Genomic DNA, 24,333 nt, shown 5'->3' on the forward strand with positions numbered 1-24,333 from the left:
ATCTACATTTAAAGGAAAGAAATGAAAGAACTGAAGAAGCAAACAGATGTAACATGCATTACAAACGAATGAAATATTATGAAATAATACTTCAATTCACACCCATAAAAAACAGGAGTACAATATAATATGATGAGGGAGGGAGTGGGGGGACCTGGGCAACCGTACACACCAATAATCAATCGGTGTGAACAAAGTGGACATTACACTGTCATAAGGTGGGAAAGGTAATGTTTTTGGAAGGTAGTAGGGCAGCGGTGTTGTTTAACTGTTGCTGGGAGTGAGTTCCATAGAGTGGCGCCTGAGTAAACCAAACTGGATTTGAACAAATCAGTTCTTGGGATTGGGATATGGACTTTATGGAGAATTAGGGAGATTTTGTTTATCAGTGTTGGTGGTGCATTTCCTGTCATAATCTTGTGCATTGTTGTTCCTTTGTTGTACTCTAATCTACGGACTAAAGGGAGAATATTCGCTTGTTTATAGTCTGAGTCCAGTAGGGAAGTCTTTTTTATGAGTACCAGCTTGAGACCCCGTTTATGAAGATTACGTAATGGCTTCATGGCATTTGCACTGGCGGAGTCCTATAGTGTTGATGCATAATCTATTGTAGACTGGATATGTGCTTGAAAAAATAATTTCCGTGAGTGGAGGTCAAGGAAGTGCTTTATTTTGGACAGTTGATGGTTCTTCTGGGCTGTCTTTTTGCAAAGGGAAGTTATGTGAGGAATCCATGTGAGACTGTTGTCTAACATGACTCCCAGAACCTTATGATCACTAACCTGTTCAATAGGTTCATGTTGGATGGGAGGGAATTTATCGATAGTGTTTTGCCTCTTTTGTCTGGTGGTGATCAACATGCATTTTGTTTTTAGTGGATGAAGAGACATGTGGTTAAGTTCAGTCCATTGGACGAGTTCATTAGTACTTTCATGTAAGTCTTTATCAAGAGCGTTGATATCAGTATGACCCTTGAAGAACGCCATAGTCAAGTGCTGCTAGCGCGGAGACTGATGAACCCATTGTCACGCATTGTTGCCTGTTTGTGAGATATGATTGGAGTAAACTAAGACTACTGGTCCATATAGTTCAAGTTTTCTAAGTAAGAGGTTATGGTCTATCACTTCAAATGCTTTTTTTTATCAACAAATAGAACACCGCAATATCTGTTGTCATTGATATTTGCAAGCCAGTCATCTTCAAGACTCAGTGACTAATGCTGTGTGGCACGAGTGCTTTTCTCTGAAACCAGACTGAGCTGGATGTAAAAGCTCATTGACATGAATGTCATGAGAAATATGTTTGTTTATGTGCTTTTCTAGTGGTTTCGAAAGAACAGAAATAATGGAAATTGGCCGATACTTAGAAGGATCGGAGGTGTCCCCTGATTTGTAAATAGGAATAACTTTTGCTTTCTTAAATGCGTTCGGAAAGTAGTTTTTGTAATGCACAGATTATTAATGTATCTGTGATAACTGGAGCCGGCTAGTTTGAGAATTCTGCTGGGGGGTGTGCCGGCGGGGGGCAACCCGGCGTAAAAGACTAGTAAAAATAGCATCAACACTGAAGATGAGCAATACATTAACTGAAACATTATGGTATAAGATGGGATAGCGTTTTTTGAAGGATGTTGGGCAATGGTGTTTGATTTATTCTGGGAGTGATTTCCACAGGGTGGTCGGCGCCTGAGGAAGCCAACCTTACCGGATTTAAACAGATCAATTCGTGGGATCGAGTGAACTTTTGGGCGGGGATTTCTTAATGAATTAACAGAAATTTTGGTTATTAATTCTCTGTAATCTGCGGATTAGTGGGTCAATATTCGCTTATATATATACATATATATATATATACATATTATAGTCTGAGCCCAAAGGGAAGTTGAGTCTGTTTAAGGAGAACCTGGGCAGTTTGAGTCCCTGTTTACTGATGAAGATTGAGGAATGGTTTCATGGCGTTCGCAATGGCGGAGTTCCATAGTGTTGATGCGTAATCTACTGCATGTGGACTGGATATGTGCTTGAAAAACCAATTTCCGCGAGCGGAGGTCAAGTAAATCAGTGTTTGATTTTGGATACCTGATTGATTGTGATTCCCAGAACTTTATGATCACTGACTTGTTCAGTACGTTCTCTTTTAAGTTAGATGGAAGGACACTTGACAAAAGTGTTATGCCTCTTTTGTCTGGTTGAGATCAACAAGGATTTAGTTTTTTGTGGGTGGAAAGACGTGTGGTTTGTGATACGCTCCCGTGATTAAGTTCGGTCCATTTCACTAGTTCATTAGTACTTTCTTGAGAGAGAGAGAGAGAGAGAGAGAGAGAGAGAGACAGACAGACAGACAGACAGACAGACAGACGGAGGCAGAGAGTAAAAACAACAACAACAACAAAACAACACCCAAACACATTGGAAACACAAGTCAATAATTGGAAACTACGGACGCACATGCTTTTGATTTTACGCATGCGTTGCACAGGCGGAAGTGCAGCAGAAATGTCGCGAGCGAAAACAGGAGTCCATGAAGAGCTGACAGAACGCATGTAAACATTCACGGGCCTACCGTCTGAAAGTGTTACTTCCAGCGCACATATGGATCGTTTCCTCAAAGGAAAGCACTGCACTCATTACAGGGTGGCTTCTTAGCTTATGCAGTCGGTGAAATTCGGTCGAATTGTGAGTGGGATCAGCCTAATCATATTTCGCCGCATAAATTTATCAGTTGGCAGTTGAGCGATCGAAAGCAAATGCCATGGCGGATTCATCATCTGTGGAACAGGACGATAGCGATGTCATTGAAATCATTCCAGCAGAAGACTATAATTCACAGAGGGTAAGTAGTGTAATTTGTGGCAACATTTGTCACAGTTATCCATTTTCAAATTAGAACTGTCTCTTCGTTTCTTTCAACCCTCTCCTTAGTGAAGTTAGTCAAACGAAACTGACAGTTCATTTGACCACATTCATTGTAGAACCATGGGTTGAATGACTTAACGATAGGTTTTGCTCAGAGTATTAATGACATAATGACAGTTCCAGGTAACAGAGTACCATGACCACAACGTCATAAATATAAATATCTTTTCGGAAAATTTTTTTCTCAAATCCCTTTTCTTCTAGAATAAAGTTACATTTAACTTTATCATAATTTAACTTTATCATAATTTACATTCATTATGGAATAATACTGAGTCAGTGTGTGCCTTCAGGACTGTTGGTTGAAATAGTGACGGATGTTGTACCTATTATGTAATTATTCATGGGCATAACTTCCATAAGTAATTTAATTTCAATCAACATCTACTGACCTAGTTAATACTAATAATAGTTAATACTAATCAAAAGATAACATTTTTATCTTCAAAGAAGTAATGAATAATTATTTGAAAATTAGATATGTTTTATAAAATTTTAGATTAAAAAATGAATACCTTTGCAGATAGATAATCAGAAACTTGTTCAAATTATAGTCAAGAGCTCTGTAAAGACTTTCACAAGTGTCAGGTTTGTAAGATGTGAGTATGTTGACTGCTGCTTGTATCAATTGATCTCTTTCAGTCTCTGCCTCAATAATTACATATTGATTTCTGTTGAACATAGCTCTTCACATATAACTTCTAAACTAGTACAAGTATGTGTGTGTGTAACATGTGTTGCACCTTGAGTGTTCACATGTATATGTATCTATCTCCTTTCAGTCTCTGTCTTAATGACTAATTGATATAATATTTTATCGAATTGTAAATAAAAGAACCAATGAATGTAGGATTAAAACAAACAAAGAAAAAAAGAACAACCCCAAAACGTGGGTAGCCGTGATCTAAATGCCATGGACATGAGGATGAAACAAGCATGAGCCTGAAATTCAAGGTTATTCTTTGCACGCAATATATTGGCTGAGATAAACAGAATCAATCACCTGTCTTGATACAGGATATTTAGTCTGTAGTGTTCATACTTATTTTACTTTGCTTGTACTACTTGCTTAACAGCATTTGAAGCAAGTCATTTTCCCAGAATTCAGTTTACAAACTTACAAATTCAGTTGTTTTTGTTGTTTTTTCCTACAAAGAGAACTTATTGAAAAATCATGCTGAAAATTGGAAAGTGGTATTTAAAATGTACTATTTATTTTCCAGTAATTCATAATTTGATATGTCTGGGTTGTTTTGATTGTTTTAAATGCTCAGCACCTCTCTCCCTGTCTGATTCTCTCTGTCTCAGTTTGTCTGTGTGTGGGTATGTGTGTTGGGAGGGGGTGATTATAACTATAAAACAAATAAGAGGGGTGGGGAGGTAATAATCAGGTAAAAATGTCTGTCAGGAATGCTGATTACCGGAACCAAGTTTGTTTTATTGGACTCAGAACTGAGTGATCAGTCATTGCAAAGGACATGACCATACACAAGATAACAGGAAATAAAAGGTGATAGTCTTTGAAAAAATAGTCCAAAGTCAGTTGTTGGAATTGCCTAGCTGAACATGATAGATATTTTGAAAGGTTTTAACAGGGAGCATGTCTGTGTTCCCCAGGCTCCAGTTTCCCTTGGTCTGTTTCCCTCAGGTGTATGTTCTCTTTTTTTTTTTCAAGGTCTGTTATCCCGCAGGTCAGTGTTCCCCATGGCCATTTTCCTCCAGATCTGTGTTCTTCCAGGTTTGTATTCTCTCAGTTTATTAATGTTTCTTCATCCATACACTTTTGGGTAGTTGTCAGTGGTCAGTTGTGACCTGTGCTCAAAACTGGTAAAAAAATGATAATAATAAAAGTAATGAATGATATTTTTTCAGACAAAGAGTAAGACTCAAGTTACTAAGAGAGTTCGCTTAACCCAGATTATAATGCAAGCTGCACACTTTTGTGTTGTGGACAATACTGGCCAGTAAATAGTCATATCAGTTCAATAAGTCTTAATGTTACCTTATGTTTATTATAAAATGCAGCATTCTGATTTTTTTGGACCATAACCATTTGTGGTCAGCAGTGATCAGCCTTGGTCAGTCAAGGGCCAAGTCCTGTCAAGAAGTCCAAAAACTGCATAAATGTCACAAAAGAATACAATCTAACAGTCTTTTAGATAATGGTCAGTAATGGTCAGTTAATGATAGAAACATCTGCCAGGGTCATGGGGTGTTAATGATGAGTAAATTAGACAATGCAGCCTGAACACGTTTGGCCTGTAGTGGTCATCAGTAGACATAAACCTGTGGGAATATAGACCTGGGGAAACAAAGTCCAGAAAACTAATTTTGGTGAAGTCAGACCTTGGGGAATACAAGCGTGGGGGAACTTTGACTGTCTGAAAGTAAAAGTAAATTTGGGGGAACATAGATGTGTTGGAACATAATGATGACCTCATTTTGATTCCGGGAAGTATTATTGAGAAACGTTATGCCATAAATTGTGTTCTTCAAAGTATCGTAAAGCCAGTTGTGCTTTTTTCCTTGACAGGGTGTAATAATTTTGATAAAATATCAATGAAGTAATTTACATTTTCTCTGTATTTTCCTGCACCTCTTCTCTTTATGTTACCATTTCCAGTACTCACACACACATACACACACTCACACACACACACACACACACACACACACATAAGCACACACACATGCCCCCCTGCACCCCCCCCCCCCCCACACACACACACCATGCACACACACATAAGCAAATGGGATGTTTCACCAGAACACAGGTACAGATCCTTCTCCTGCAGGGTCCCTTCAGTTACTCTTGTCTGAATTTTTCAGCAGTAGAGTGGCTTTGAGCATGACAGTGATGGCAAACATATTTTACTTGGCCACATTTTAATTCTGTTCTGGCCAGTGGGGATGTGGTTCTCTGCCAACACAACATCCCAACATCCCTCAATGAGTCAATCGTGAGATCTACTTCTGCGCAGCAGCACATCCTCTTCGAGCCTTAACCCGCCCCCCCCTTTACCCTCCTGCCCCCCCCCTTCCCCCTCTCCCTAATTTGTCAGCCAGAGGACTGAGACAAACAGGGAGATTGCTGCTTATTTGGCTTATATTTTTTAACGTCGCTGTGGGTCTCTGTAGGTTAAGAGGCTACCAAGTACCAGTCTTGTGTGACTGCCAAAGCAGCAGAGGCTGAGTCAGCAACAGTCCCAGCCTCAGCAGCGCAAGACTTTACTTTTGGGCATTCCATCCTGTGGGAAGTCGGCCTAAAAAACAGCACCCTTAATGACCCAGTCCAAATTCATCACCTTAAGTCGTTCAGTCCCTGAAAGTTGGGAGTCTGTACAGGCATGTGCTCCAGTTACATGACATGGGATGCAGCGACTTGATTGTATTGGTGCAAGTATCTGGGTATGTGCTGCCATGAGCAGAGGACACCCTCTCCTCCTCCTTATGTGCCCAGCTTAAAAGAGTAGGGGCTCGTCTTGGAAATGGATAATGATGTGCCAGTCTGTTTACTAAAGGGTGTGATTTTGGAACTCTTGGACCAAGATCCAGGGTTTTATATCCACCTGTTTGTGATTCTAAAGACCTCTGAAGGATGATGACCAATACTGGATCTGTCTCCTCTCAACAGTTTTTCCCACAAGGTCAAATTCAAAATGGACACACAGGCAGAGATTCAAGAGACCTTTCTACAGGGTGATTGGGCTTTTTCTTTCAACCTAATGGATGCTTGTCACAACCCATAAGGGGTTGCCCATGAACCCCCCGCACCTTCCCAGACTAACTAACACCCCGACAACACAAAACACAGAAACATAGATAAATCAGCTCAATTCTTTACTGTTGTACATTTTTGACTACCCTAGTCCAGACACACAAATTGAAACACTGAACTACAGCAACACTTTAGTTACATCATAGCAGCGTGATTAAGGTACAGTCAGTCCCAATAACAGCAGTACGGATCTACGCAAAAGAAAAAAACAACAAACTGTCAGTCCACTTGAACCACAATCACGTTCGTCTGTTGAAGGACAGCATCTTGAACTGGCTTCAGTCGTACGCCCGCAGAAACGGAGGGGGTGGAAGCGGGAGGAGGGACTGTGGCTGAGGACGTTGGGAATATGAGGTGGGGGGAAGGAGTGGAAGTGAGGGGATTTGGAAAGGACAGGGCTGAAGGGGAATGACTGTAGAGGCGAACCCTGGAGTTCCGTCGGGGTAGCAGACAGGGGGAACCCACAGGAAAAGTCAAGGGAACAAATCTGTAACAACTCCCATATTTCTGTAGATTACGCTCTAACATTTGAAAGAGTACCCCCCCCCCCCCCCCCTTCCTGGAATGATACGGAATGCACTAAGGAAATAATTGGTTATCTTATCATCATATACAGTCAATTCCACACAATGCTACGAACGCCAAAAGTACATGAAATATTTATGATTTATCCAGTAATTAAAGAGTTAAACTCGCGTGCAATCTGAAAGAGACATTTACCCTAAATGACAAAATGTCGGTATCTATCCTTGTGGTTTCAACTTCCAAAACAAAACTCAATGAGCCAACATTGCAATCTCCCAATCACATTTCAAACACCACACAGATGTTTTGGAAATCTTAGGCTGCAGTTGGACACAGTTCACAAAGGAAATAAATCGGAAACAACTCGAGCTGAATACATAGCAAAACAATTCTAAACACAACCTTATCAATTATCCCAACATAAATATCTAGAAATAAAAGAATACTGGGTTTAAAAGATTTCCGTTAAAACAATCCCAAAAATACAACCAAATGTCACAAGTTACGATACTAACACCACGAGGACAAACTAACTATACAACTCCCCCCTCACCTGTCACCAGGCAGGAATCAGGCTCGCCACTGGCCCAGGAGAGAACACAAAACATAGATCCACACAGAGGCAGAAGGGGGTCACACCAGAACCGAACCCCACGACTGGCCAAGAGGGCACCCAACAGCTCACTTGCTGGAACGGCGACCCTTCTCCTTCCAAAGCTCGGCACCAAAGGCCCAGCAAAACTCTTCCTTCACAACGACGTTAACTCTGAACTCACCTCAAGAGTTCAGAGCGAGAAGGACTAAGGACATGTCAGACACGCACGACAGATTCACGTGCTTCAGTTCGGAACAGAACTGAGCATACAAGAGAACGATAGAGCAAAAAGGGGGAGAGAGGAGGGAGAAAGGTAGAGGGAAAAGGAGAGGAGGGGAAGGGCGAGAGAGGAGAGGGGAAAGGGAGACGAACACACGAACACACGCACAAATGAATGCTACGAGCCGTGACAATGCCCCCCGTTTTAAGTTCAAACCACACGTTTGAACCTTCACCACATGTCGCGGCGAGTACAAAAATATACTTGAAAACGCCCCCCAGTGACAGATTCCCTGTATTTCCCGATTCCTAAATATAGCTCGCCTGAAGCCAAGAACACACCCACAACGTTAACAGAAAATAATGTTCCCGTCAAGCTCTGCACAATAACATCTTACAGAACACAGAAGTTAAACATTACGTTAGACAGAAAGCAAAAACCATCTGTTTCATCAATACATGCATAGTTCCAGCAGTTTCTGACTATCATAGTTGTACTCATATCTGTGGAAAGCATGCTGAATGCAATTGACTGACCAAAGTATGAGAATGTCAGACTGTAGATCCTTGATCACATCAAGCGTCCAATGGGGAATCCCCGGTTTCAGTTTCTGAGAGTCGACTTAGGAAGTCGGCGCCAACGTTCTCCTTCCCTGGAATTGCCTGCACAGTGTAAGCGAAGGGTTGTAGCTGAAGGGCCCACCTCGTCAGTCGCCCACTGGTGGTTCTGGCTCTTTCTAGGTACTGGAGAGGGGCGTGGTCCGTCTGAATGATGAATTCTCGTTCGAGCCCTACTTGTGCACGCCCCAAACGAGGGCCAAACATTCTTTTTCAATAGTGGGGTAGTTGCGTTCTGCTGGGTTCAATTTTTTGCTGGCGCAAGCAACTGGTTGAACCCCAAATCCCTGGTCCTGAAGCAACATCGCCCCGACACCCACGTCAGACGCATCTGTCCGAAGGGTGAAAGGTTTGGTGAGGTCGGGCAGGCAACACACAGGACGACTGCAGAGAATCTCCTTCAGCTGGCAGAATGCTCTCTCACTCCTCCCATCCCACGAGATTTTACTGGGTTCTCTGTTCTTTGTCTTGTCAGTGAGGGGCAAAGCAATTTCTGCGAACTGTGGCACAAACCGGCGATAATAGCCCACCAGACCCAGGAATCCACGTAGCTGCCGTTTGGTGACAGGACGAGGAGCGTCCCGGATCTTTTGCATCTTAGCGTCCTCTGGCCAGATTTTCCCCCGTCCAACCCGATGACCCAAATAATCAAGTTCTTGGTGTCCCAGGAAACATTTTGTTGGCCGGGCTGACAAAGCGCATTCCCGCAGCCTCTCGAGGACGGTACGTAAAAGATAGAGGTGAGACTTTTCATCAGCAGAAGAGATTAAAATGTCGTCCATGAAGTTGTCTACCTCTGGAAGTTCTAAGGGAAGGAGCAACTTGCGCATCATTCGACTGAAAACGGCCCCCGCAGTCTTGAGTCCGAAAGGCATAACTCGCCATTGAAAGTGGCCCTGAGGAGTCGTAAAAGCCGTTTTAGGTCGATCAGCTTCAGCCATCGGGATCTGCCAATAGCCTTTCGACAGGTCCAGCTTAGAGAATACCCGCTTTCCTGCAAGCTTCGCAAAGAGAGCATCGATATCTGGCATTGGCTCGGCATCGAATACAGTCAATTTGTTGGTGCGCCGAAAATCAACACAAAAACGGATCTTGCCGTCTTTCTTTTTTACCAGGACGATGGGAGACGAGTACGGTGACCAAGAGGGCTCGATCACACCCATCTTCAGCATGGACTCCACTTCCTCCTGAATGGTTTCCCTCTGAGAGTAGGGAAGGGGGTATTGCCGAGTTCGAACTGGCGTGTCAGAGATGAGCTGTATAGTACACGTTTCCAGATGAGTGCAAGATGGTAAGTCAGTCAGCACGTCCTCGAAGTCCTTTGTCAAGTCCAATATAGCAGCTTTTAAACCAGGGTTGCTGGGATCGACCACTACGTCTCCTGGACTTTCAGACGACTCCAGTGGAGGAAGAGGGATGTCTTGACTCAGAGTTCGTGTCCCCTCCCAGCACTCCTCTACATCGTCAATCACTGCCAGAGAGACAGATGCTCCAGGTGCCCGTTCCACAAACTCTTTTAAAAGATTGGCGTGGAACAATTTCTCCTTGTTCCCAACTCGGATGCAGTAATCTGCCAACCCGACGCGACGCAAGACAATGTATGGCCCCTGCCATTCCAGTTCAAGCTTATTTTGCTTGTTGGGACGCAGCAGTAGCACCCTACTCCCCTCTGCAAACTCCCTGTGCCTTGCTTTGACATCGAAAAACTTCTTATACTTGTTGGAAGCGTTTGACAGGTTTTGCTGGGCAATCGCACATGAGTCAGCAATCTTGTTTCGTAGGTTAACTACATACTCAGCTGCAGTCTGAATTTCAGGATTCTCCGGATGAAGCCAAAGTTCCCGCAGAATCTGCATTGGCCCACGCACTGTCCTTCCATACAACAACTCAAAGGGAGAGTACCCAGTACTTTCCTGTGGAACCTCCCGATACGCGAACAAAAGTGCTGGGAGCCAGCGATCCCAGGAACGTGGTTCCTCTTGAGCCAGACAGCGCAGCATGGTCTTCAGCGTCCCGTTGAAGCGCTCTACCAGACCGTTGCACTGTGCATGGTATGGTGTTGTTGTAAGGCCTCGCACAGCCAGCAAGCGATACACCTCCTGCATGGTGTTGGAAGTGAACTGGGTTCCTCTGTCAGTGAGGACCTCTGAGGGAACCCCAGTGCGGGACCACATGTTGAACAGCGGCTCGGCTACTGCTTCAGTTGTTATCACTTTCAGAGCTACGGCTTCAGGGTATCTCGTGGTGTAGTCGACCATCGTCAGCACATATCTGTTGCCGGACTCTGACGGAGGGGATATTGGTCCAATGATGTCCACAGCGACCCGGTCGAAGGGTTCGGAGACCAATGGCATCTTTACAAGGGGGACTTTAGGAATTCTTCCTTTCGCCACAGTCTTCTGGCACCTCACACAAGATTGGACGTAGCGCCTGATGTCAGCACACATACCAGGCCAATAGAAGTGGGGGAAGATTCTATCCCGGGTTCGCTGCATGCCCAAGTGTCCGGACATGGGGGCGTCATGACCTAGACGTAGCACTGAAGTCCGAAGACTCTTAGGGACACAAACTTGTGTGACTTCCCCACAGTGGTTTTTAAAACAGCGGATGAGCACGCCCTGCTTGTGGCGGTAGGTAACCTCCCCAGACCCCGCGCTTTGAACGGACATTCTCTCGGCAGACTCTCTTGCTTTCTGCAGGTTCGCGTCTTTGTTCTGTTGGTCTATGAGCTCTTCCCTACTTATGTGTACAGTTACACTGTCCGTGGGGAGGGAAGGTATGGGCTGGGAACTCTTCTTGGCTTGGGCTCTAGTCTCCACAGCACTAAGAACTTTGGGGTCAGCATAGACGGGAACGTCTACTGAGGTGCCATCAACTTCCCAAGCTGTATTTCCAATCAGAACATCCTCAACCGGTGTCTCCATCACGGCCACATGAAATCTGCCCCGAATGAACGGCGACTCCAGCTCTACGAGAGCTATCGGCAGCACAGATGAACATTTGGACTCGGCCAGGACGACTCGAACAGTGGATCCTGTGAATGCGTCAGGGGAGACCAAGCGTCGGGCTACAACAATCATGTGGGCTCCTGTATCCCGTAGACCTCCGACAGCCTGACCATTGACCACTGCTTCGCATCGTGGAGTATATGCTTGTGAAGCACAAGGGACACACAGAATAGGGGGCTGCAGAGGGTGTTCTCTCCTTGACGACGAGTGACTGGCCACCAGAGACACTCGCTTGGGCTGCTTACACTCACGGGCAAAGTGTCCCACCTTGCCACACTTAAAGCAGGTTGGTGACTTGGGGTTATGGGTTCAACGGGGACCAGGCTCTCCGGAGCCACTTTTGTTGGAGATATCGCTGGCAAGAACTTTGCTGGACACTGTGTCTTGTCTTTCAATCCTCTTGAAGGCCCTGAACTCGGCTTCAGCTGAGCGGCCCGCCTTCCTGGCGCAGGTGACCTTTGTTGCGACACGAGCTACGTCTTCTACATTCCGTGGTTCTTCCTTACGGATCTCTGTGACGAGTTCCGGGGTCAAAATGGAGAACTGTTCCTGCAGGAACATATCCCTGAGGTCTTCTACTTTGTTCTCATCTCGCCCGCTCGCAGTGCACCAGCGTGAAAGGCAGGTCTTCATGCGGTTAAGGAACTGCTCAAAAGTTTCATCAGCCAGCTTCCTCATTGACCTGAACTTCTTTCTGTAGGAGTCAGCGTCTAGTAGGAAAACGCGCAACAGTGCGGCCTTAAGCGAATCGTAATTGGTAATCTCGGCTTCAGAAAGTCGTAAAGAGGCGTCTCTGGCTCGACCCTGAAGCAACGTAACCAGACGGGCAGCCCAAGACTCATGTTTCCACTTATTTAGTAAGGCGACTCTCTCAAAATGAGTTAAAAACGAGTCTAGGTCGTCCTTGCCATCAAAGGGTGTGAGGGTGAGCTGTTGCATGGACCTGGCCTCTATTTCCTCCCGTTTGAGCTCGAGCTTCCTCTCGAACCTCTGCCTCTCCTCCTCCAACTGCCTCTCTCTGAACAGCCTCTCCTCCTCCCTTATGCGTCTAGCCTCCTCTTTCTCTTCTTGCCTGATACGTCCAGCCTCCTCTTCTCTTCTTGCCTGATACGTCTAGCCTCCTCTTTCTCTTCTTGGGCTCGCCTTTCCTCTTTCTCTTCTTTGATCGCATCCACCACAAAGCGAGCTAAAGCCTCACCTGACAAACCCAAGTCAGATCCTAAAGCCCGGAATTTGGAGTAAGGATCTTGAATGGAAACGGCGTCCAGCTTGACCCCACTCTTACTTGCTGCAGCAGGCGAATCATGGGGGTGACCACCCCACTGGTCCTTGACCCACCCGGACAGCTCTGTCTTCTCGAGGGTCCCTGGGGAAAGACCCACGTCATCCCGTTTGGCAGCAGCTGACTTTGCCCTCGGTGTGGAAGCGTTTGCGGCCTGTTTCCTAGTCAGCATACTGACAAGATACTCAAGATACCTACTTTATCAATCTACTGCGCAGCTGTACTGTGCCCTATGACCTGCTCTCCCGAGAAACAGTCAGGAGTGCTCTCAGCAGAAGTAGTTACGCAAAAGGACAAGCAAACAGTTTACCCTGTTATTACTGGATCGCAAGTCACTCACGTTCAACTGTTTTTTCAAATCAATACATGGAACCAATTGCTGGGACGCACAAAACAAGGACACCCTCCCTACCGTACCCTCCTAACTAACCTGTAAGTACCCCGCATCTCCACCATTGTCACAACCCATAAGGGGTTGCCCATGAACCCCCCGCACCTTCCCAGACTAACTAACACCCCGACAACACAAAACACAGAAACATAGATAAATCAGCTCAATTCTTTACTGTTGTACATTTTGACTACCCTAGTCCAGACACACAAATTGAAACACTGAACTACAGCAACACTTTAGTTACATCATAGCAGCGTGATTAAGGTACAGTCAGTCCCAATAACAGCAGTACGGATCTACGCAAAAGAAAAAACAAAAACTGTCAGTCCACTTGAACCACAATCACGTTCGTCTGTTGAAGGACAGCATCTTGAACTGGCTTCAGTCGTACGCCCGCAGAAATGGAGGGGGTGGAAGCGGGAGGAGGGACTGTGGGTGAGGACGTTGGGAATATGAGGTGGGGGGGAAGGAGTGGAAGTGAGGGGATTTGGAAAGGACAGGGCTGAAGGGGAATGACTGTAGAGGTGAACCCTGGAGTTCCGTCGGGGTAGCAGACAGGGGGAACCCACAGGAAAAGTCAAGGGAACAAATCTGTAACAACTCCCATATTTCTGTAGATTACGCTCTAACATTTGAAAGAGTACCCCCCCCCCCCCTTCCTGGAATGATACGGAATGCACTAAGGAAATAATTGGTTATCTTATCATCATATACAGTCAGTTCCACACAATGCTACGAACGCCAAAAGTACATGAAATATTTATGATTTATCCAGTAATTAAAGAGTTAAACTCGCGTGCAATCTGAAAGAGACATTTACCCTAAATGACAAAATGTCGGTATCTATCCTTGTGGTTTCAACTTCCAAAACAAAACTCAATGAGCCAACATTGCAATCTCCCAATCACATTTCAAACACCACACAGATGTTTTGGAAATCTTAGGCTGCAGTTGGACACAGTTCACAAAGGAAATAAATCGGAAACAACTCGAGCTGAATACATAGCAAAACAATTCTAAACACAACCTTATCAATTATCCCAACATAAATATCTAGAAATAAAAGAATACTGGGTTTAAAAGATTTCCGTTAAAACAATCCCAAAAATACAACCAAATGTCACAAGTTACGATACTAACACCACGAGGACAAACTAACTATACAACTCCCCCCTCACCTGTCACCAGGCAGGAATCAGGCTCGCCACTGGCCCAGGAGAGAACACAAAACATAGATCCACACAGAGGCAGAAGGGGGTCACACCAGAACCGAACCCCACGACTGGCCAAGAGGGCACCCAACAGCTCACTTGCTGGAACGGCGACCCTTCTCCTTCCAAAGCTCGGCACCAAAGGCCCAGCAAAACTCTTCCTTCACAACGACGTTAACTCTGAACTCACCTCAAGAGTTCAGAGCGAGAAGGACTAAGGACATGTCAGACACGCACGACAGATTCACGTGCTTCAGTTCGGAACAGAACTGAGCATACAAGAGAACGATAGAGCAAAAAGGGGGAGAGAGGAGGGAGAAAGGTAGAGGGAAAAGGAGAGGAGGGGAAGGGCGAGAGAGGAGAGGGGAAAGGGAGACGAACACACGAACACACGCACAAATGAATGCTACGAGCCGTGACAATGCTCATTTTCAGATTCTCATTCACTCAGCATCTCACCAGTACTTGAGGTTCAGGTGGGGGGGGGGGGGGGGGGCAAGGTCTACAAGATCTCTGCTGTCATGTTTGGTTTTTAATTAGGCCCTTTCCTCGTTTTTCTTCTTCACCAAGGTGGTGAGAGAATCGCCATCCTTGGTCAGGTTGGATTCCATTTGTGAATGTGGATACCACTTTACCAGGATGATGGGCATTTCTTGGCCCAGTTGGTTCTGTGTGAGATTCGTTTCTCCAGGATGCTAGACCAGTGCCCTCAGCTGGGGTTCAACACAAACCATGAGAAGTGGAATCTCTCCTCAAGTCAGCCATTCAGCTTCTTAGGGAAAAGATTCTACATGCTGTCCATGAAGGTCTCTCCATCACAAGACCGCTTTTTGCTTTCTCTTCCCGGGCCTGTTGCTGTTGTTGGTCTTCCTCCAGCTGGGAGACAGCTAAGAACTGGCTGTGCTGACTGGTTTTATCCCTTCCCACAGCATACTGTGCATACTAATGCAAGCTACAACACTCACTCCCCCTACTAGTTGAACTGAAGTAACCAACCTTTGCTGGTCTTACTGACACTATGTGAATGACGGACAGATTCACTGACCCATCCTGATTTGTCCACTTCAACAGATTGATCTGATTCGCTCACTTCAAAACCTGTTTCTACACACATTCTGTGACAAGTTCAACATACTGCGTTACAAAGAGAGGGGAGAGGGAAGGGGGGGGGGGTACAGCTTGAAAGACAGACTGCCTTACTGGGATGTTCCGACATGCTGACACTAGCATGTTTCGAACATGCCGACATCTATTTTAATTACACATACTTAACCGTGACCCACTAGTGCAGACTCCGGCAGGGGTCTGATTCCTGTCCTGTGCAAACTACTACCCGCCTATGCGGAGAGAACGAAAGTAGATACGGCCAATAACCTCCCGAAGTATGTTACCTCCCCTGTGTATCCCTGACTAGCACCCTCTTTTTCCGGCAGCCATCTTGACTCCTGTTCCTGTGCTCTTCATATGGCTAATTTTTTTTCGTATTTTCTTTCTGTCTGTTGATTCTCTGGCGTTCTTGTTTTTTGTCAAATTATGTCTTCACCCAGGTCACATAATTATATGGCTCGATTGGGCGATCGGGCTAAAATTAAGACGCGATCGCAATCGATTCGCGGACACTCTGCGCCCTCTACTTCAGGCCCTCTCAACAACGCCAACCCGCCACCTCCTCCACTTCCTCCGCTCCCTCCAGTTGACTCCAGACCTCCACCACCTCCTGCACCTCCTCCAGTAACTTCTAGGGGTTTGTTGCCCCACACTCAGGTCAGTGGTGCCATTGATGCCATTTTTATCGATCCGCGAACGGACTCGACGCGATCCGCGTTTTCTCGGCCATGCCAGTTGGCAGTGCATGAGTTGACCTCGTCTGACTCTTTGCCCATACCCACAGTTTCACCAATGGAATGTGCCACAATCCCCTTGGGGAAATAACACCATACGCCTGCTTTGGATCCGCACGCTAGACTGGGCCCTATGTGCGATGCGTCCGTGGTGGCGGTCGTGACATCAGATCATGCGAACCCCCACGCGGCATGCCTCTGCTGTCTCGGATCCAATGGCGACCGAGATGAATAGGGATGCCCTCCGCATACGTAGGGAGGAAGGTAGACCACTAGGGGACACGCTTGCATACACATACACCCTCCCCCTTGTCCCAAGCGTCTGATCCAAGGGAGACAACTGCTTCGGCACCCTTGCCGGTGACCGCCGCAGTTCCCTTTTACCGGCACTGCCCCTGCCGACAGTGTGGGTGCGTGCACAGTCCCTCCAAGCTATGCGGTGATGACCCCATCTGCCACACCGCTGGTTGCTGCTGTTTCCCATCCACTAATCGCATCTCAGCAAGCTCCTCAACCAAACAACCAGCAACCCATTGTTAACTTGCTGCAGCAATTATGCACCACTCTGCTTCCTGGTGCCAACCTAGCACCTGCACCGCCCCTTGCCCACAGAGCAGGTACATGCACGGCCCATTGAACTTAGGCAGTGCTGGTTTCTTCTGCCCCACTGCCTAACTCTGCTGTTACCCAGACTAATATTGGCACTTCCATATCGGAGTGCCTTTTGATAACTCGATCCTGCCACTCAGCAGTGCTCGGGCTGATCTTGTCTATCCCTTTATCCGTCAACACACAACAACTGAACGTCAGTCCTCTCGCAGGAACTATTTGCGAGGTTGGACTGCTGTTCAGCTACAGGGGGATGCACATCCCATGGCGAGCCGACTTGCCACCCCCTCGTCCACGATGCCCATAATTAACACTGGCTTACAGCGCCGTCATGCCACATGTCCTGACCATCTCGTGTCCGATGGCGACCGATTCGGGTAGGGATGCCCACGGCACAAAGGGACATTATAATTATCCCCCTTGCGGCCGTATTCACCAGTGTCGGTTACGGTGCCATCGAACCACGGACTCCCACACGCAGCATGACACTTCTCCCTCTACAGTGAGGAAACGTCACACCAGGGGATATGTGGTCTAAAGACACCATCCTTTTCACCGATTATCGGCACCAAGGGAGGCAACTCCGCATTAGTAACCTAGGCGGTTGACGCTGTAGTTACTTCCCTTCTGCGTACACAGCACGTCACTCCTGCCCCCAGTGCTGTCCACCAACAATGTTTTTTCAGTTTCTCATTGGGTCCTGCTGCCCATTCATGGGCTTTACACAACTTTGCACAGCAACTGCACCTTTCTTGCTGTTTCTCAGGCTATGTGCCACAGACCTTTTAGGTTCTTCAACCCCCACACTTGCACGCAGTTCTCTGCAGGCAACCAATCCTATTACCATTCTTTTCATGTTATACACAATAACAGGAAATGAATCACAATATTTCCCTTTCTGTTCTTTTTGATTTATTATCAAAATCAACAACAACAACGTCCCACCCTCCCACACCCAGCAAAAAAAAAAAAAAGAAAAAGAAAAAAAAAAGTGATATCTTGCTACATTTATACACATTTCTGTTTACATTTATAGATGTATACTTATCCCTCGGTATACACGGGTGTGCGCTTACGGGATATGTTCATACGATTTTCATATTAACATGTACAGTTATATTTCTATCTCTATTCATTGAGATCTGTTCATTGAGATTCTCTACATAGCATTAGCAATATATGCACATTTGCATTTGCGTCATTCTGTACACAATGCCCAGAACTCTCTGCATCTACATACTGGTACATTATTCATATGTGTATGTACATCTCTTATATGTATGTGCATACACAGATTCCTTTCCATTACTGATTAGGCACACTTACCCATTTACTTGGGTATATCTGCGCACACTACATGTATGCTTATACAGCCACTTAATTCTTGTGACTCGATCTCTTGTCATTGGCATATTCCTGACATCATCACTCGAGTTGATGGAAGTTTATATATATCCCTTTGCACATATATGTATTCATTTTCATAAATACATCCATACCTTGCTTTCAGAGGACGACTGCACTCACAGACAAAACTGCCTCATTCAAGCCTGAATGTATGCTCCTTCACATATCAGTAGTGGCTGGTCCTTAGGGACCCACACACACTCCCTTCCCACACACAGGGCTAAGGATGTCCTATCTTGGTGCAAGGAGGGACAAGGCAACCCAACTCATTGCCTACAACAATCACCCACAGGGCTAGAGATGCCCTAACTTAGTGCAAGGAGGGATGAGGCAGTCCAACTTAGAGGTGCCACTTAAACGCATGCAGAACAATAAGAGTCCAGGTACTGACGGCTTTTCTGCCGAATTTTTTAAATTCTTTTGGAAGGATCTTGGATACTTAATTGTCAGGTCACTAAATGAAGGTTTGAAGAAAGGTGAACTGTCACAAACACAGAAAGAAGGCATAATAATTTGTATACCAAAGGGTGACAAACCAAGAGAATTTATTAAGAACTGGAGACCGATATCTTTATTAAATGTTGTTTATAAAATTGGATCTTCTTGCTTAGCAAATAGAGTTAAGTCTGTGCTGTCCTCTTTAATTAGTGATGACCAAACAGGATTTATGTCTAACAGATTTATTGGTGACAATATTAGATTAATATATGATATGATTCATTATTTAAATTCAAAGCAGTTGCCTGGTTTATTGATTTGTATAGATTTTGAAAAAGCGTTTGATACTGTTGACTTCACTTTCATGATGAAAGTGTTAAAAGCATTTGGATTTGGTCCAGTCTTCTGTAGATGGATAAGTACCTTTTATCAAAATATTAAATCAGCAGTAGTAGTAAACGGAACGGCGTCTTCTTGGTTTCCAGTAGAGAGAGGATGTCGTCAAGGTGATCCCATTTCACCCTACTTATTTCTTCTATGTGTTGAAATCCTTGGCATAATGATAAGAGAAAATAAACTGATTAAAGGTATTAATATTAATAATACAGATCATAAAATTGCACAGTTTGCAGATGACACCCAACTGATGACCAAAGGAGATAGAATATCGTTTGAGGAGATCATAAGGACAACTGACTCGTTTAGTAGTTTTTCAGGATTATATATGAATGCAGGTAAAACTCAAGCAATATGGCTGGGTAGCAGAAAACAATGTCAAATTAGATATCTACCTCATTTAAAAATGGTATGGAACCCACCAAAATTTAAAATCTTAGGAGTGTGGTTTACTGTTGATTTAGAAGAATGTGAGGAATTAAACTATAAAGACAAAATGTCTGAAATTAGAATGTTATTTAGAATATGGATAAAAAGACCGATTACCCCTTTAGGAAGGATAGCTGTTCTCAAGTCACTGATTTTATCAAAAATAACCCAGTTATGGATGTTTCTACCAAATCCACCTGATGAATATATTGATGAGCTGCAGAAGGCATGTTTCAAGTTTATTTGGAACAAAAAACAGGATCGAATAAGTAGAAAAACAGTAATTAAAAGTACAATATTAGGAGGATTAGGAATGTTTGACATCAAACAATTTATTAAAGGTCTTAAACTGAGCTGGATACGTAAATTAAAGTTTTCAAACCATAAATGGACAATAATAATAAAAGAAAGCAATCCAGTTATCAAAGATATTGATAGATATGGACCCTGTCTACCAACACCTAATGATAAGAATAAGTTCTGGATCCATGTTTTCCAAGCCTACAAAGAATTTTGTCAGAAGGTCCCACTATTAAGTAGTAAAGAAGTTTTAGCAGAACCAATCTTTCTGAACCAAAATATTAAAATTGGAAGTAAGATTTTATCATACAGAAATTGGATGGAAAAGGGGGTCTGGAATATTTCTCATCTAGTGCACGGGGACAGTAGTTTCCTTTCCTATGAAGATTTTAGTCAAAAGCATGGAAATATAACAAATTTCCTTACTTTAAGTGGTTGCATAAGGTCAGTTAGAAATTATATAAAAAACCTAAACATTAAAATTGATAATAACACTGCTTTGCAGATGAGAAAATCATTACAAATGATATATTCAGTGAAAAAAGGAACAAAAGTTTATTATGATACTCTAGTTAAAAACAATACGACCCCTAAATGCTGTAAGAAATGGAACGATTTGTTGCAACTGAACATTAATTGGAAACAGACATTTCACAAAATACACAAAATAAGTAATGTTAACTTAAAATGGTTTCAAATAAGATTAGTTCATAGGATTATTGCAACAAACAAATCACTGAAACAGATGAATATCTCTCATAATGATAAATGTAGCTTCTGTGGATCACATCCAGAAACCATTGAACACCTTTTTTGGAGATGTGAGATTGTGCAGAGATTTTGGACTGCTTTCCAAACTGATATTAATAACAAATGCAATAATGTATACAATGCCCAATTATGTGAAGAATTAGTTTTATTTGGAAACTCACACACATTTGCTACAGATGACATTTTAGATTTTATTATTTTACTTGCCAAAAACTTTCTGTACAAATGCAAATTCAATAAACAACCACCACAACTCAATGCATTTAAAACACAGCTCAGATACAGATACAAAATCGAAGAACATGCATCTTATATACTAATGAACCATCATGCTTTCCGTACAAAGTGGAACAGTTACCTTCCAATTATGGAAACTGTTACTTAATCATAATTTCACATGTTCCATAGTTACCATTCTATATAACAGTCCTTACTTTGTACTAATATGTCTTTATTTATTTCTCAATATGTATTATTTGTTTTTTGTGTTTTTTTTTAACTTTTATAGTTCCTGTTGTCTTTACAATGTGACCAATCACAAGTGTTCTTTTCCAATAATGCAGAAGTGGTATACTCATGATCATTATTATTATGACATTATAATGTCACCACTCGCTTTCGCCTTACCCTAGATACCATTACTATAATAGTTGATACATTTGATGCTGTTGCTATGTCACAACTGGTCTAGGCTATTTACTATTAATGTCATCTTAAATCACCATGATTACTACAATCATTAAGATGCAAGTATTGATTGATTGAATGATTGGACAAATCTTCCTTTCTTCTTTTTATTTTTTTTTATTTATTTTTTTGTTTGTTTGTTTTTTTGTTTCTGTGTGTGTGTGTGTTTGTTTATTTGCTTGTTGTTGTTGTTATTGCTGTTGATGTTGTTGTTACAGATTTGTTTTGCCTTGCTATAGCCTGTTTTGTTTTATTTTGTCTTATCTATCTCTCTGTAGTGGAAGATGCTACTGTTCGTTTTATACGGTTTGGTTCATACTATTCTCTGTATTGTATACATGTTTTTGGAAAATTAAAAAAAAAGTTTAAAAAAAAAAAACTTAGAGGTGCCACTTCGGACACACATGCCCTTCATTCCTTCCAAGTTTGTAAGGCACCCCTTCTTCCCTCCCTTGCCTACACCAACCCTTGGTTTGCACCACTGTGGTTGTGACAACAGCTCCACACGGGCCCTACATCCGAGCTAGTCCTCCCATGAATGGGTGTCTGCCTTTGCCTTCCAAGTTTTAGCGGACCCGAAAACTACCCACTGGGCAAGAGACAATCACCCTAAGTCCATCTCTTCCACTTCTCACTAGTAGCCGAAGGCCTGGGTAATAATTGTTTTCCTCTATACTTGGGAGAAAGGCATATTGATGAGGACAGATGCGTCTCACAAAGCACAACGAACTGGTCATTAGCCACAGAGGCGTACCTTTCTGCCCACTCATACCAGCACGGCTGTTGGCCCCGCTCCATCCCAGGACTTAGTGCGCACCACACACAGCGAAAGGCCTGTCATGGATCCGGTCCCCTTTCTCACTAAAGAACCTTAAGTGAAAATTTTCCCCATGGAAACCCTCTTCCATTAGGAATTCCACCATAGAATGAGACTCAATGACCTCGAGGCACATGAAGTGCACTCCCACAGCCTGATCCAACCCAGCCATTGACTGCTGACAACTTTCTGCAGGTTGCTCCAACATGCCACACTCAGGTAGAGAAGCCACCAAGCCTTCTGTATGCCCCTTCGTGATGGTACCTACCTGGGCAATTACACAGCCTTGTCCCAGAGACACCAGGGACCTCAAGTCTCTTGTTGCCAAATGTCCACCATTCTATGCATTGGCAACATGCCAGTGCTGTTTTTTGGCAGCAACAAAAAAGTGGCGGGGGGAGCGCCCATCGCCTGTCTGCTCGCATGGAGGAGCTCTACAGATCTGGCTGTCACGCCTAAGGCAAGCCCACATGGTGGGCTACCTCTGTGTCATGCCATAGTTTCCTTCAAACACATATATCACTTCCACTATCGGGCCCACAACCGATGTGAAATCATCAGATCAAGCCACATGTGCACCTCTTTACATTGACACTCAACTGCGCTCAAGTGAGACAACCCTATAGGGTACGTGTTTCCTTCCCTTTGATTGGAAGGGCTCTCAAGAAAGTGTGGATTCAACACACTGACCCGATCCTCTTTGCGCTACATTTATCAGCACAGCTGTGGTCCACAGACCTCTCCCACAATACAGCTGAGGGCCTCAGTATTCTTTGCCCGCACCAATGTCCTTAGGTGACACAGTACACCCTATCTCTGAGCCCCATCGCCCCTGGCGAGTGGTGTCGCCAGCTCACCCACTCAAGCTCAGACCCCTTAGCGCATGCCCCCTCAGCCAGAGCTCACGAAGTCAGAGCATGGTCCTCTTCCCTTGCCTTTGCCCACTCAGCACGGCGACAAGACATGGAGGCTGCTTGCTGGAAAAACTCTGCCACCTTCATTGAATTCTACTTGAGGGATGTCTATTGCTTTAGGAATGATGGCTCAAGAGGCGTTGCCTCTGCGGTGGTCACACAACAGGCCATCGCAGCACACTGACAAGAGAACAGACGAACCCTCCACCTTGTCATGCCATTCTGCACTAGTGGGTCACGGTTAAGTATGTGTAATTAAAAGGAAATTTTCTTCCTAAAATTATGTTTACGTAACATACTTACCGTGACCCACATTTAAGACCCTCCCGTTCCTCCCCGCTTTCTGTTCTCCCTGCACGCTGTGCTGGTTGCGGTGAATTGCCGTAAAAAGAGGGCGCTAGTCAGGGGGGCAAAGGGGAGGTAACCTACTTCAGGAGGTTATCAGCCATAGCTACTTTCGTTTTCTCCGCATAGGCAGGTAGTACTTTGCACAGGACAGGAATCAGACCCCTGCCAGAGTCTGCACTAGTGGGTCACAGTAAGTATGTTACTTAAACGTAATTTTAGGAAGAAAATTTCCTTTTAGCATGGAGATTGCAGCAGACATCACATAACTGCGCGTGTTCCTCACAGCTGGGGTGGGTGAGCGCAGGCTCGCTGACCAAAGATGGCTGACTAGGGAGTGGGGGTGCGGGAGGGTGGAAGGAGGGAGGGTGGCGCGGTGTGGGCGCGACCTCAAAGACTTCACTTTGGACAGAGCGGGAAGGGAGATAAGAAAAAGAAGGGGTTGGGGGTGGGGGGAGGGGGTGTGAAGGGATGGGGATGGAAGGGGACCAGAGTGTGGGTGGTGGGTCAGACTGCTGGAACACTATAACATAGTACCTGTAGTTTTTAGTTTTTATGATCCAGTGACAGAGACAATTAGGGTGTGTGACAATCACAGATTTCAAATGAGTGAAGCAGACAAGCAACACTGGTAATGAAGTGATTATCATTCAGTGTCAACATTGAAAATCAGCTTTGTATCTTATAAGTGATATTGATAATGATTATATTTATAATGATAATACATTGTACATATATGGTGCAAACTCCCTTCCAATACTTTAGGGAGAAGAGACTGCCCATTATACATTAGATCATGTAATTATATGTGCAATGTATAAAATATTGGTTAAA

At 44.4% G+C, this 24,333-nt stretch overlaps 2 protein-coding genes across 2 annotated transcripts in view; one reads left to right on the plus strand and one right to left on the minus strand.

Annotated features, from left to right (window-relative positions):
• The first annotated feature begins 2,504 nt into the window (after window positions 1–2,504).
• The window catches only part of LOC143290761 (calmodulin-regulated spectrin-associated protein 1-like), a 155,313-nt gene continuing 133,484 nt past the window's right edge, over window positions 2,505–24,333 (plus strand). Inside the window, exons 1-2 of the mRNA XM_076600273.1 lie at window positions 2,505–2,832; window positions 4,591–4,653. Coding sequence (XP_076456388.1) covers window positions 2,752–2,832; window positions 4,591–4,653 — 144 coding nt within the window. The 5' untranslated portion in view covers window positions 2,505–2,751. The remainder of the gene's footprint in view (window positions 2,833–4,590; window positions 4,654–24,333) is intronic.
• On the minus strand, window positions 8,824–11,730 carry LOC143290708 (uncharacterized). Its single transcript, XM_076600224.1, has one exon. The coding sequence runs from the start codon at window positions 11,728–11,730 to the stop codon at window positions 8,824–8,826; it is 2,907 nt and encodes a 968-aa protein (XP_076456339.1).

Source organism: Babylonia areolata, chromosome 16, assembly GCF_041734735.1.
Source record: "Babylonia areolata isolate BAREFJ2019XMU chromosome 16, ASM4173473v1, whole genome shotgun sequence".
In the NCBI taxonomy this organism is placed as follows: domain Eukaryota; kingdom Metazoa; phylum Mollusca; class Gastropoda; order Neogastropoda; family Buccinidae; genus Babylonia; species Babylonia areolata.